The sequence below is a fragment of the Leucoraja erinacea genome, chromosome 25 (genome assembly GCF_028641065.1).
Source record: "Leucoraja erinacea ecotype New England chromosome 25, Leri_hhj_1, whole genome shotgun sequence".
NCBI classification, from domain to species: domain Eukaryota; kingdom Metazoa; phylum Chordata; class Chondrichthyes; order Rajiformes; family Rajidae; genus Leucoraja; species Leucoraja erinaceus.
In genome coordinates, this window is record NC_073401.1 from 11,505,636 (window position 1) to 11,518,704 (window position 13,069).

The window sequence follows — 13,069 nt, forward strand, 5'->3', positions numbered from 1 at the left end:
ATAGTGCAAGGAATTGAATTAATGAAAGCTGTCTGTTTTCAATAACACTTATCTTTAACGACACTCTCAAATTCCATTATGTTTGATTAGGCCAGACATATCGCATGTGTTTTGTAGATAACGAGTTTCCTTTTCTTGTGTTCATTCGAATGTTACTGCAAATTCAAGTAGGGTTTTTTTCCAAATTAAAACTATTACAGGAAAGATCCTATATTACTATTACTGGAAAATATCTGTCCATGACAGGAATTTGGTGTTAAGTAAAAGCACACTGCAAAGAAGAAATGATACTGAACATGCAGTGGACCAAGAATGCTTATAAAGAGAAATGGCAGTTATAAAGTCTCCAAACGTATTGTGGAACACTTGCCTACGTCATATTGCAAAAACAGAATGTCGAATAAGGTAGAGTTGGGAGTAAGAATATGTGGCAGTATCTCGAAAATGGGATGTGAACGAGATGATTGGTTCAGGAGTCTGATAGCTGTGAGGAACAAGCTGTTCTTAACTCTTGAGCGTCTGATAGCTCCTCTATCTTCTCCCAGAAGTTTGAAGGGAGAAAGGAGAAAGACCAGGGTGAGAGGCACCGCTGGCGATACTTGCAGTCTTCCTGATGTCACGCACCGTGAAGATGGACCTGATGGAAGGAAGTGATGAGCTTATAATGGACTGGGCTGTGTTCACCACTCTCTGCAGGTTCAGGCGGTCAAGAACAGCTGTCATACTAGGCAGAGACGCATTCTGTCAGAATACATTCCAAAGCGCATCTGTAGGTATTCATGAGAATCCTCATGCACGGGGCAAAATCATCACTACAGAAGCACCATTGATGAGAACCCCACTTTCCTTTGGTCAACAACCAATTGAAGCTGTTAAGGGCTAGGTGGTTGTTTTGACACCACGATACTAGTTTCTCAATCTCTTTCCTGTATCGTTTGTAAGAGTCATATATCGTTCCGTACGCTAGTTTATTTTTGTATAATCTAGGCATCTTTGGTCATAATTAAATGATGGCATGGATACTGGGTGTTGCAAAGAAAGAGGGGTGTATTTTTTTTAACGCATGTGGCTATGGGTCTTGAAATATAGATCAGCTAATTTTCATAGTAGGGGGATAGAGTCATTAAAAGCAATAAACAATAAAATGTAGAGAAACCAGAGGAATATTTAAATGCTTGAAAGGTGTTCTACTTTAGAACGGTGCAATAACTTGCTATTGGGGTGGCACAGTGGCACAGTGGTAGAGTTGCTGCCTTACAATGTCAGAGACCCAGGTTTGATCCTCACTACGGGTGCTGTCTGTATGGAGTTTATACGTTCTCCCTGTGGCTTTCCCCCGGTGCTCTAGTTTCTTTCCAAACTCCAAAGACGTGAAGGTTTGTTGGTTAATATTCTTCTGTAAATTATCCCTAGTGTGATGAATGGTCCTTCAGATCGCTGGTCGGTGCGGACTCGGTGGGCCGAAGATCCTGTTTCCTCGCTGTATCTCTAAACTAAACAATTGGTTAATTTATACGTTTAACAAAATTTCTCTTGCAGTCTATGCAAAATGAAATTACTTTTTATTTGCCTTCACAGGAATTTGTTGAATTATCAAAGAGACTGATCAGTGAAACCGGTTTGAAGGAAAGCATTGTGACTAAAGCCAAAGACTATGTGGCTAAACACCATTCAAGGAACGCAGAGAAGGAGACTTATCTCGAACTGACTGCAAACCTGCTTTAAATGAATTTGGTCAGGTTGACATTCGAATGTAATTCTCTAGATATGCTGCTTCATTATCTAATGGCTAGAGGGAGAGGTGCTTGTAATTTAGTGAATATTATGGGAGAATATGGATAGGTTTTTCAAAATAAATATTTATCATTTTTGCATCATAATAGTCGATCAAGCAAAATGCATACTCCAGACTTTTGACTGGAATATAGCTTGTGGGCTTCTTGATGCTAAATTTATCCATCCAGTTTATGAACACATTTTTTTATATGCTTCCCTAATCTCTGAGGTATCAGGGTATAAATTTGGCCGTGAAATATTGTGTGCAATCAATCAAAAAGCCCTATCTCACACTTCCTTGAGTAAGTCACATTGTCCAGGGTTTTGTACAGTTTTCAAATTAAACCAACCATGTTTACAGCTAATAGTTATCACAACTTGAATTTTCGGGTGGTTTTTAAGTCAACATCCAGGGGAATCTGTGGTTGGAGTTTACAGTGATATACACTTTGGAAAAAGAAAGAGGAAGAGAAAATTTTAAAATCCAATAGTTATTCATAGAGATACAGGGTGGAAACAGGCCCTTCGGTCCAACTTGCCCACACCGATCAACATGTCCCTTACACTAGTCCCACCTGCCTGCATTTGGCCCATATCCCTCTAAACCTGTCTCATCCATATACCTGTCTAATTGTTTCTTAAATGCTGCGATGGTGCCTGCCTCAACTACCTCTTCTGGCAGTTTGTTCCGTACACCTTAATGTGAAAAAGGTACCCCTCAGATTCCTATTAAATCTTTCCCCCTTCACCTTAAACCTATGTCCTCTGGTCCTCTTCCCCTACTCTAGGCAAGAGACTCTACATCTACCCAATCTATTCATCTCAAGATTTTCCTGAGATGTTCCTGAGAATGACTGATGCCTGTTTGAAATTAGCTGCAAGCCTATTGAAAATAATACCAGTAGAAATTTAACGCCCCTCCTGATGTCTTCAACCCAATGGCCTGATTTGCTATGTATACTCAAATACGTCAACACTGTGGAAAATTGATAATCCATTATCAAACTTGAAAAGCACTTCTATTTTTAACTTATTTTATTTTTAGCACAGATCTAACCACTGATGCCCAGTGTTATTAGCTGGTTGGTGCGAATCTGAAAACTAGAAATATGGGAGGTCTTGAGTTTGTTTATGATCGAGTTCGCTCCCAGTTTATTTTATAATAATAATAATAATAATAATAATAATTTTATAGAGCACTTTAAAAACAAACATAGCTGCAACAAAGTGCTGTACATCACTAATCATTGACAAAAAAAAAGTTAATTTAAAAATTATTTTACATAATAATTCGTAGGGGATGGATGTTGGTTTGAAACATTTGATCTGAATTTAAATCCAATCAAACAAGATGGCGGTCATTGCACTTGTGGCATAGTTACACTTTCTGTCTCTTTTTGAAGTGCACTTTTGAATTCTTTGAAATAATGTGGCTTGTTTAGATCCTCTGATACAACACCTACTCGCCATTTCTGGTAGTAGGTGTTCATATTCATCAAATAAACAATCATTGCATTACTATTTTATGATAATGAGGGGATTGAAAGAGAAGTAAAAATAATGTGCATTCAATTGGATCACTTTCATATATTTGCACAATTTTCAAAAGGACAATCTAATATGCATTATTTTTCTACTGGGGATTGTGGTTTAAATATGTCTCGTTCTGTTTTGTAAAAAAAAAAGCTTGAAATCTTGTTCAGTAAATAATTTTTTGCATTCAAGTTGTGTAATTCCAGAATCGTTTTGCTATATGTGAGTGTGTGTGTATATATATATATACCGCAAGTCAAGTTGGTTTGCCAGTCAAAACCTGCACTGAAATGCATTCAAATTTCTTTCTTCAGGATACCCTGCAGTGATTGTAATACTGCAAGTCTTTCAATGCTCCACAGCCATGGTCTACGCAAACCAGACCAATTAACTAATTAGTGAATCAATTTCACCATGAGTAAAGTCAGGGCATTCTGAACTTTAAATCCCAATTAGTTAAATGATGCCTTTAAACCCTTTCCATTTGATCACCCACAGAAAATTGGTAAATTCATAGACACAATTACTTACTGTGTCTAGTTTTCAGGTACGTTCTTCATTACATCATTTTATTTTAAACTTCTTCTCAGAAGATAAGCCGGTACTTTATCACGCTTTATTAGAAAAAAAATCTCTCATATTAACAATCCTGTCACTTTGATCAATGGCATATGCAGGGTCATCGGTGTTTTACACAACAGACAATATGCACTAAATCAAATGCAGAATGACAATAAAGGATTCAGATGGGATTGCCTTCAAATATATCAAGAGAGTGCAGGGACTTTATTTTACATAATTCATTTATTTTAATACTTGAATTTGGGCACATTTACTGATCACTTAAATAGATTAATGATTTTGCACTTTACTCAAGAATTCTACTTTAATCACGAATTCTACTTCCAAAATCAACGCAATAATAGCATACTTTTGATGATGGAATGCCAAAGTCTATTTTTACTTCATATGCATAGTGATCCATTTAAATAATTCTATGCTGTAGCTTTACATTAGATTTATCATGGAAACAGACCCTTTGGCTCACCGAGTCCGCACTGACCAGCGTGCACATATTACGTGTGGTATTAGTTATCATTCAAAATCTCTAGGATAAGGCCCTGGGGAATATTGAGGAAAGTTTTGTTTGGTTTAGAGATAGTGTGCAAACAATCCCTTCAGCCGACCGAATCCGCGCCGATCAGCAATCCCTGTACATTAACACTATCCTTCACACTAGGGACAATTTACAATTTTACCAAAGCCAAATAACCTACAAACCTGCACGTCTTTGGAGTGTGGGAGGGAACTGGAGCATCCGGAGAAAACCCACACAGTCACGGGGAGAACGTACAAACTCCGTACAGACAGCACCCGTAGTCAGGATTGAACCCAGGTCACAAGCTGTCAACCAGCAACTCTACCCCTGCGCCAACTGTTGCACCCTGTGAAGATTTAGCTTTTTCCCTTCTTATTACTCTTACCATTGTTTGAGAAATCCTATGCAGTGGGAACATGAGTAACCCATTGAGCCTTCCACTTGTGGTATTTACAATGAAGCCACACCATGATGTCCATGCCACCCACTACGAACATATCTAGACTAAGTGTGGTAACCAATTCAACACACACTATTCCCTCAGTAGACAAGCAATACATTCTAAAGTTGCATCATAACCTCTCTGTTCTCTGATTCTAGGGCATGGCAAATGGAGGTAAGTATTCCATTTGTCACCTTCAACACATTATGGTACTAGTCTCAGAGACCCTTCAACATGTGCAATGTCCCTCTAGCCTTGCAGTGCTAGAGACCCGGGCTCGACCCTGACTACGGGTGCTGTTTGTCCGGAGTTTGTACGTTCTCCCTGGGGCCGCGTGGGTTTTCTCCGGTTGCTACGGTTTCCTCCCACATTTCAAAGACGGGCAGGTTTGTAGGTTAATTGGCTTCTGTAAAATTGTAAATTGACACTAGTGTGCAGGATAGAACTAGTGTGTAGGCAATTTCTGGTCAGGTGAACTCAGTGGGCCGAAGAGCCAGTTCTCACATTGTATCTAAACCAAAATAAAATAAACTAAACTTTCCTCAATATTGCTGCCATCTGGTGCAAGTCGATGCACTGTAGACTTCCACACCTGCGTACTGTAAAGCGCAAGTCACGAATGTGTTAACGATCAGACACTGGTGCACTGCTGGACAAGGCCAAGAGTCCAGGACAGAATTGAGCCATGTTGAACTAAGGAGATCAATGTGTTTCAATTCCAGCCTCTCCACATTGGAAATCCACATCCATTTGAATTTGGGAGGGTCACCATTCAGGATTAAAGCGGTAAATGCAATTTTCTTTACTTCAATCAATCTGCAGGTTTTCAATTAATTTCTGTAACTTGAATGTTATTTAAGCAAATTTATTTTTATTTAACAATGTTATTTTCACTGTTTCAAAAGGCTTTGATTATGGGGCTATTGATTTTGGCATATTTAAATGTATTACATACTACTGCAATAAATTATTACAGCAAAACTGTTATCTATTTGGATTGCATCTTGTTTAGTTTATCGATACAGCACGGAAACAGGATCTTTGGCCCACTGTCCGAGCCAACGAGTGATCACAGCACACTAACACTATCTCACTCACACACACATACACACACACACACACACACAACAATTTTACTAATCCAATTAGCCTACAAACCTGTACGTCTTTGGAATGTGAGAGGAACCAGGAAAAAACCCACGGATGCCACAGGAAGAACGTACAAACTCCGTATAGATAGCCCCTGAAGTCAGATTGATCCTGGGTCTCTGGTGCTGTAAAGGGCCTGTCCCACTTGGGTGTTATTTGCGCATCATTTACATGACATTTACACATCAACAAGCATGACATGCGCATGGCGCGTGGTGAGACGTGGTGGCATAGGCAGTGACGCGCGGTAACGCCCCAGGATTTTGGGATTCTCAAAATCCTTGCACGACACCTGCGTGACGTGCACAAGACGCCCAAGTGGGACAGGCCTTTTAAAGCAGCAACTCTACCTCTGTGTCATTGCACCATCTAACAATAGTTAGCTTCTTGTTATAAACCAAAAGGACACAAAGTTCTGGAGTAACTCAGCAAATCAGGCAGCATCTCTGGAGAACATGGATATGTGACTTTTAAGAGTCTCAACCTGAAACATCACATCCATGTTTTCCAGAGTTGCTAACTGACCCTCCAACACTTTGTGTCCTATTGTGTATTAACCAGCAACTATAGTTCCTTGTTCATACTGTTATAAACCAAGTTGGATTTTCCCACTTCTACCTTTCATGAGGTTCAGAGCTTATTTGGAGGTTGTCGTGTTTAATAGGCTGATGGCTGTAAGGAAGAAGCTGCTCCTGAACCTGGAACGATACAGTTTTCAGGCCCCTGTAGCTTCTTCCCGATGGCAGGAGCGAAATGAGTGTGTGCCCATGGTGGTGTGGGTCTCTGATGATGCTGGCTGCCTTTTTGAGGCAGCGACTCCTGTAGATCCCTTGATGGTGCTGAGGTCAGAACCAGTGATGGACCGGGCAGTGTTCACAACTTTTTGCAGTCTTTTTCGCTCCTGGGTGTTCAAGTTCCTGAACCAGGCTGTGATGCTAAACCAGTCAATATGCTCTCTGCTGTACACTTGCAGAAGTTCAACAGGATCCTCTCTGACATACCGAATTAATGCAATCTTCCAGTGTGTCAATGATTAAACCATTCTCACGCTTGCTTTCAGTTCACACTGGACCAATCTGCACAACTTTACAATTTAAAACTGAGAAGCCCAAGGTGTTCTGTCACCATGCATCAAGACTTGTATATGAACCACAAATCAGTGTCAAGTGATGGATCTTCGAGGCATTTGAGCGAGATAACGCCATAAATAAAGGATTAGACATGTGCAATATTGAAAAATGATTTTGACTCGGGAGATCATGATGTAATAAATAGAATATATTTGTGAAGGGCTCAAAAACGACAAGTGGAATAAAATATTGGTGGGAGTTACATATAGGCCACCAAATAATAGACAATAGGTGCAGGAGTAGGCCATTCGGCTCTTCGAGCCAGCACCGCCATTCAATGTGATCATGGCTGATCATCCACAATCAGTACATCGTCCCTGCCTTCTCTCCATATCCTTTAACTCCGCTATCCCTAAGAGCTCTATCTAAGTCGCACTTGAAAGCATCCAGAGAACCAGCCTCCACTGCCCTCTGAGGCAGAGAATTCCACACACTCACAACTATCTGTGTAAAAAGGTTTTTTCTCATCTCCGTTCTAAATGGCTTACCACTTATTCTTAAACTACGGCCCCTGGTTCTGGACTCTCCCAACACTGGGAACATATTTCTTGCCTCTAGTGTGTCCAAACCCTTAATAATCTTATATGTTTCAATATTCATAGCAAAAGGATTTGAGTATAGGAGCAGGGAGGTTCTACTGCAGTTGTACAGGGTCTTGGTGAGACCACACCTGGAGTATTGGGTACAGTTTTGGTCTAATCTGAGGAAGGACATTCTTGCCATAGAGGGAGTACAGAGAAGGTACACCAGACTGATTCCTGGGATGTCAGGACTTTCATATGAAGAAAGACTGGATAGATTCGACTTGTACTCACTAGAATTTAGAAGATTGAGGGGGGATCTTATAGAAACTTACAAAATTCTTAAGAGGTTGGACAGGCTAGATGCAGGAAGATTGTTCCCGATGTTGGGGAAGTCCAGAACAAGGGGTCACAGTTTAAGGATAAGGGGGAAATCTTTTAGGACCGAGATGAGAAAAACATTTTTCACACAGAGTTGTGAATCTCTGGAATTCCCTGCCACAAAATGTAGTTGAGGCCAGTTCTTTGGCTATATTTAAGAGGGAGTTAGATGTGGCCCTTGTGGCTAAAGGGATCAGGGGGTATGGAGAGAAGGCAAATATAGAATACTGAGTTGGATGATCAGCCATGATCATATTGAATGGCGGTGCATGCTCGAAGGGCCAAAAGGCCTACTCCTGCACCTATTTTCTATGTTTCTATCCTCTCTCATCATAAATTCCAGAGTATACAAGCCCAGCCGCTCCAATCTATCAACATGACAGTCCCGCCATCCCGGGAATTAACCTTGTGAACCTATGCTGCACTCCCTCAATGGCAAGAATGTCCTTCCTCAAGTTTGGAGACCAAAACTGCACACAATAATCCAATCTGATTAAAGCTTTATTTTTTTTAATGATCATTTATTTATTTTGAAACTCCTATTAACACTTCCACTTCACAGACTTAGTCTATCTGAAATATTCCTAAATGTAATCTATTATTATCCAACAACATTTAGAGAGAGTGTATGCAATTTTAAGAATGTATTTGCATTTAGCGTGAATGCCTGTGCAATTTAAAGTCTAGGTTAACCCTCTAACAGTAAGAGTTTCAAAGTGCATATTTCTATTTCTGTTCTCGGTAAGAGAGAATCATAGCATTTCGTTCTTGCTTTTTACCTGGAACAATTGTAAATTCCCTTTCATTTGTCGCCAGTGTTCTTTTTGAAAACTAAAACCCCTGTCCCACTGTGTGAGTCCACCCACGAGTTATCCCGAGTTAAAAACAAATCAAACTCGTGGTAATCACGCAGAATGAACGTAGCGGGAACGTCGGAGCTCGTGGACGTAACTTAGTGACTCGTAACGCTAACGGCAGGCACTCGGGAAATGTGTTAACTCGTGAAAATTTTAAATTGTCCCTAGGGAGTGTAGGATAGTGTTAATGTCCGGGGATTAAGGTCGGCGCAGACTCGGTGGGCCTAAAGGCTTCTTTCTGCATTGTATCTCTAAACAAAACTCTAAACTAAATGAAACATAGAGCCAATCGACCGGTGCTAAGTATGTGTAAAGTTACAAATTTATACGTAAAGTGCTTTAACTCCTATAATTCTAGAAACTCTCCGTCTGCATTTCTTAGCATCTTTGCTGAATTTATTCCTGGTGAGAGGTGGGGGAAGAAAAACAAAGAACAAAATAGATTGTTATAAGCTGTGCATTAGCCTTACATTTTTGCCTTGCGATCATAGGATGTTATCTTTTTCTGATCTATGTTTTACCAATATATTATTTACTGGGTGAAAAGAAAATCCATTGCCTGAAGTTAGTGAAGCATTTGCTCATTTAAAGTTTTATTGCTCTTATTCTACAGACCTGCCTGCAATAAAATACATGTAAAATATTCAGTAGCTGTACATAAAATCTGTTTCTTGTTGATAGAATCATTTGGGCTTCTCTGATATCTCCAAAACTAATTCATTAAGCACAGATTTATTGATTTTCTTTTCCAAAGTATAAATATAAACAAAGATGCGGGCAGCGAAATAACTTTCTTTCATTAAGAAGCAGATCTGGGGAATAATAAAGAAATAAAAGGCAGAGTGAATTGAGTATTTTAAAGGACAAATTATGAAAGGGGATATGAATAAGGCAGAACAGGAAAGGGCAGGTAATGCTGAAATGGAACAAAAGGATATAAAATAATAAGATTAAACGAGAACTTACCAGTTTGAAGTTTGATCTTTATTTTATGAGGAGTAACGTTGAGGGAATACGTGAAGAACCCCGCCAGGATGCATGCGTGTCATTCTTCAAAGCAGCGGTGTGAAATCACAGATAACTGTAATGACTAAACATAGTAAGATTAGAGAAGAGATACCAGTTCAGGATATGACCAAGGGTGGGAGCGGAGGGCACGTATTCCCTCGACGTTACTCCTCATAAATTACAGATCAAACTTCAAACTGGTAAGTTCTCGTTTAATCTTACTATTTTACTTCGGAGTCACGTGAGTGACTGTGAAGATTTTAAAGCTCTGTGATTTCATGCCGTGGAACGAGTCCATGCATCACATCTGCCTTGATTTTGGGGAGAATAGAGTTAACATCATTAGACATCAATACGATATTGAAACCCAATGGTAAAAATATTAACACCAATTATTGCCCCTATTTATGGGGTAAATTATATTACAGAACTTAAATTTGTTTCTGAAAATGTTCCAGGTTCAATGACTGGATCGTTATAAAGTCGTTGGAAAGTTTCCTCCCTTGACCATCCTGCTGTCTTGAGGATTTGGTCCATAGGAACATCCAACTTCATAGCTGCCGATGTAGCTGCAGCCCTGGTGGAGTGAGATTTAAAAATGCTAGTGTCTACTCCAGCCTTTATTAGGACCTGTTTTAGCCATCTAGAGATGGTCTGGACTGTCACTGTTTTGAGTGGCTGTTTGTAGCTGATTAAAGTGACATTTCTTTCCCTCTGATGATCTTAGTATACTCCATATATAATAGTAAGTGTGTTACAATACAGAGACGACCATCTGTCGGGTAGGCCCTGAATTCTGTATTTAGGCCTGCTGACCCCTGTCTGTTCTGTTTGACTATTTCATTGATGTGAAAAAGTTAAATTTCCAGATGAAATAATCATGTTGTCCAACCTTTGTTTCTGTAGTGACTGGACCCTTTGTGCCGTAACCAAGGCCATCAGCATGACTGTTTTCATAGTCAGTTTCTGTAGGGACAGAGCTGTAGCTGGAGACCAGTTTCTTAACATGGTCAGTACAATGCTCACATCCCATATTTGGGAGTACCTGGTTCTGGGGGGATTAATATTAAAATGCCCCTCATGAGTTTGGTTACCAGGGTGTGTCCCAACAGAATGCCGCTCTGTTCCTTGCGCCAGGTATGTTGACAGAGCACTTCTGGCGCAGTTGATGGCACTATGACTGAGCCTCTCATCGTAATGGAGGCTTGCCAGGAATTCCAGAACAGACGGGATGTTCATAGATCTGTGGGTGATGTTTATTGTTGTGACAGTACTTCCCATTTCTTGATGACACCAAGTACTGATTTTTGGTGGACTGTCTGTGGCCCGCTGAAATAAATCCACTGTTCGGTCCATCAGTCCCAGGTGTAGTAGAGGTGCTTTCAACTCTATAAATTAATAGGTTTATATAATTATGACATGGGTAACTCCCCTTGTTGCGGGGAGAACCAGTAAATTAGGTCTATGATGGATGGTGATGCATGGTTCTAAAACCATGTCGATATCACCGGGACCGATGGTTGAGTAGGCCAATCGGGTACTATCAAAATACCAGACACGGAGTCTACTGTTTATTCCTAAATACCCGACTGATGAGGCAGAAGGAGGGAATGCCTAAATTACCCCCCCCCCCCAATGCAGCGAAAATGCATCTGTGGCCACTGCCCCAGGTTCTGGTTCCCAAGAACCTAATTCGATAACTGGTGAGAGCATGGATGGGAATAGGTCGGTATCTGATGTTGCATACCGTGATGTAATTCCAGCAATACATTTTTTATCCAACATCCATACAGTGTTTTCATAGACTGTGCGTGACCTGTTGTCTGCCACTAAATTCAGTTTATCTAGTAAGTTGGTAGCTGACATCCTAATATCTTTCTGTATACACTATTGCCAAATTGTGTTGGCCAGATAGTCACAAGATGTCGATATGTTTCCACCCATATGGTTGATATATGCTACCACGGTGGTGTAGTCAATTAGTAGTCTAACATACTGGTGATATAACCCAGAACAATATGACTTAAAGCCATGGAATACACTCAACTTTCCCAGGTATTTATGCCCAGCGTATGTAATGATGCCTCCTGTGCATCCCATCTCCCCCACAGCTGGAGATGGAATGGGTAGCATCCCATCGAAGTGCCCATCAGTATGTAGTTCCATAGACGGGTAGCTGTTAATGTTACGATAGGAACAATGCCTAATGTTATGTTTCTACCATAGTTAATACCATTTTTGAGTGCACGCATGTTTGCGCTCAGTAATTTGATAATGCAAAGGTCCGATTTATGTGGCTGGAACACAGCCACTATAATGCAATTATTCTACTACCAGTCTGATGGATGGTTTAGTTTACTGCAAGCCTCCATTAAGGCTGTAACCTTTTCTTACGGCAAAGTCACTGACATGTGAGCTAAGTTAAGGGTGAACCGCAGATGATCCATTGTGTTAAATACATCTGTGGTCACCTCTAATGGTTACTGTATAGTAAGCATTTTTTAATACGATGCTTGCCATGTAGTAACCTAGGATCAATACCTTTGCAGTAACAAAGGTTCCCATCTAGTTGATGAGGTCGAAAACAGCTGCCTCAGGGGTGACCTCCGGGGGTGGGATTTGGTCCGGATTAAAGGTGGTTTCAGATCACAAGTTGACGGAAAATTGTTGGTGGACCTGTTTCCGATGGACAATCTGATGATTATCACTTTGTTGTGTGTGGGAGTTAAGTTATTGGTCAATTCCCAATCCATCTACAAGTAGATAGTTATTAACAATGAATTAGAATCTTTCCGATTATTTTCTGACCATCTGGCCAGTAAACAATTGTGAGGTGATGATATTCATGTCATTAACCAAACAAATAAGTGTGGGTAATCTGTCTTGCGTAAATCTCTTTGATTTCCACTAGATTATCATTTTGTTTGAGTGCAGCAGATGGTGTTAAACTGTGCATCGGAGAATCATATGTAATAACAACATCATATGATAACAAGAAGTGTAGAAAGTCAAGAATGTTTAATTGTCATTTATACTGACAATGGAACAATTAACTAATTACTTGCAACTGCATGTCAGGCCGGTAATGACAAAACACAAACACAGATATAGTTTAATAACTATAAGAAAAGAGTATGCAGAGGCTCAAGGTAGCATACAATGATGCAATGAGG

At 40.1% G+C, this 13,069-nt stretch overlaps 2 protein-coding genes across 4 annotated transcripts in view; both read left to right on the forward strand.

Moving 5' to 3' along the window:
- Positions 1-13,069, forward strand: part of glt1d1 (glycosyltransferase 1 domain containing 1) — a 109,510-nt gene that overhangs the window by 45,173 nt on the left and 51,268 nt on the right. The window contains exon 12 of one of the 3 annotated variants that reach the window (XM_055655676.1): positions 1,579-3,500. The exons of 1 other annotated variant lie outside the window; for it this stretch is intronic. In XM_055655676.1, coding sequence (XP_055511651.1) covers positions 1,579-1,725 — 147 coding nt within the window. In that variant the 3' untranslated portion in view covers positions 1,726-3,500. Of the gene's footprint in view, positions 1-1,578; positions 3,501-13,069 lie in introns of those variants that run through there. One more of the 3 variants, XM_055655674.1, reaches the window with a different exon arrangement.
- vps37ba (VPS37B subunit of ESCRT-I a) overlaps positions 1-13,069 on the forward strand; it is a 338,119-nt gene that overhangs the window by 30,698 nt on the left and 294,352 nt on the right. The window lies entirely within an intron of this gene.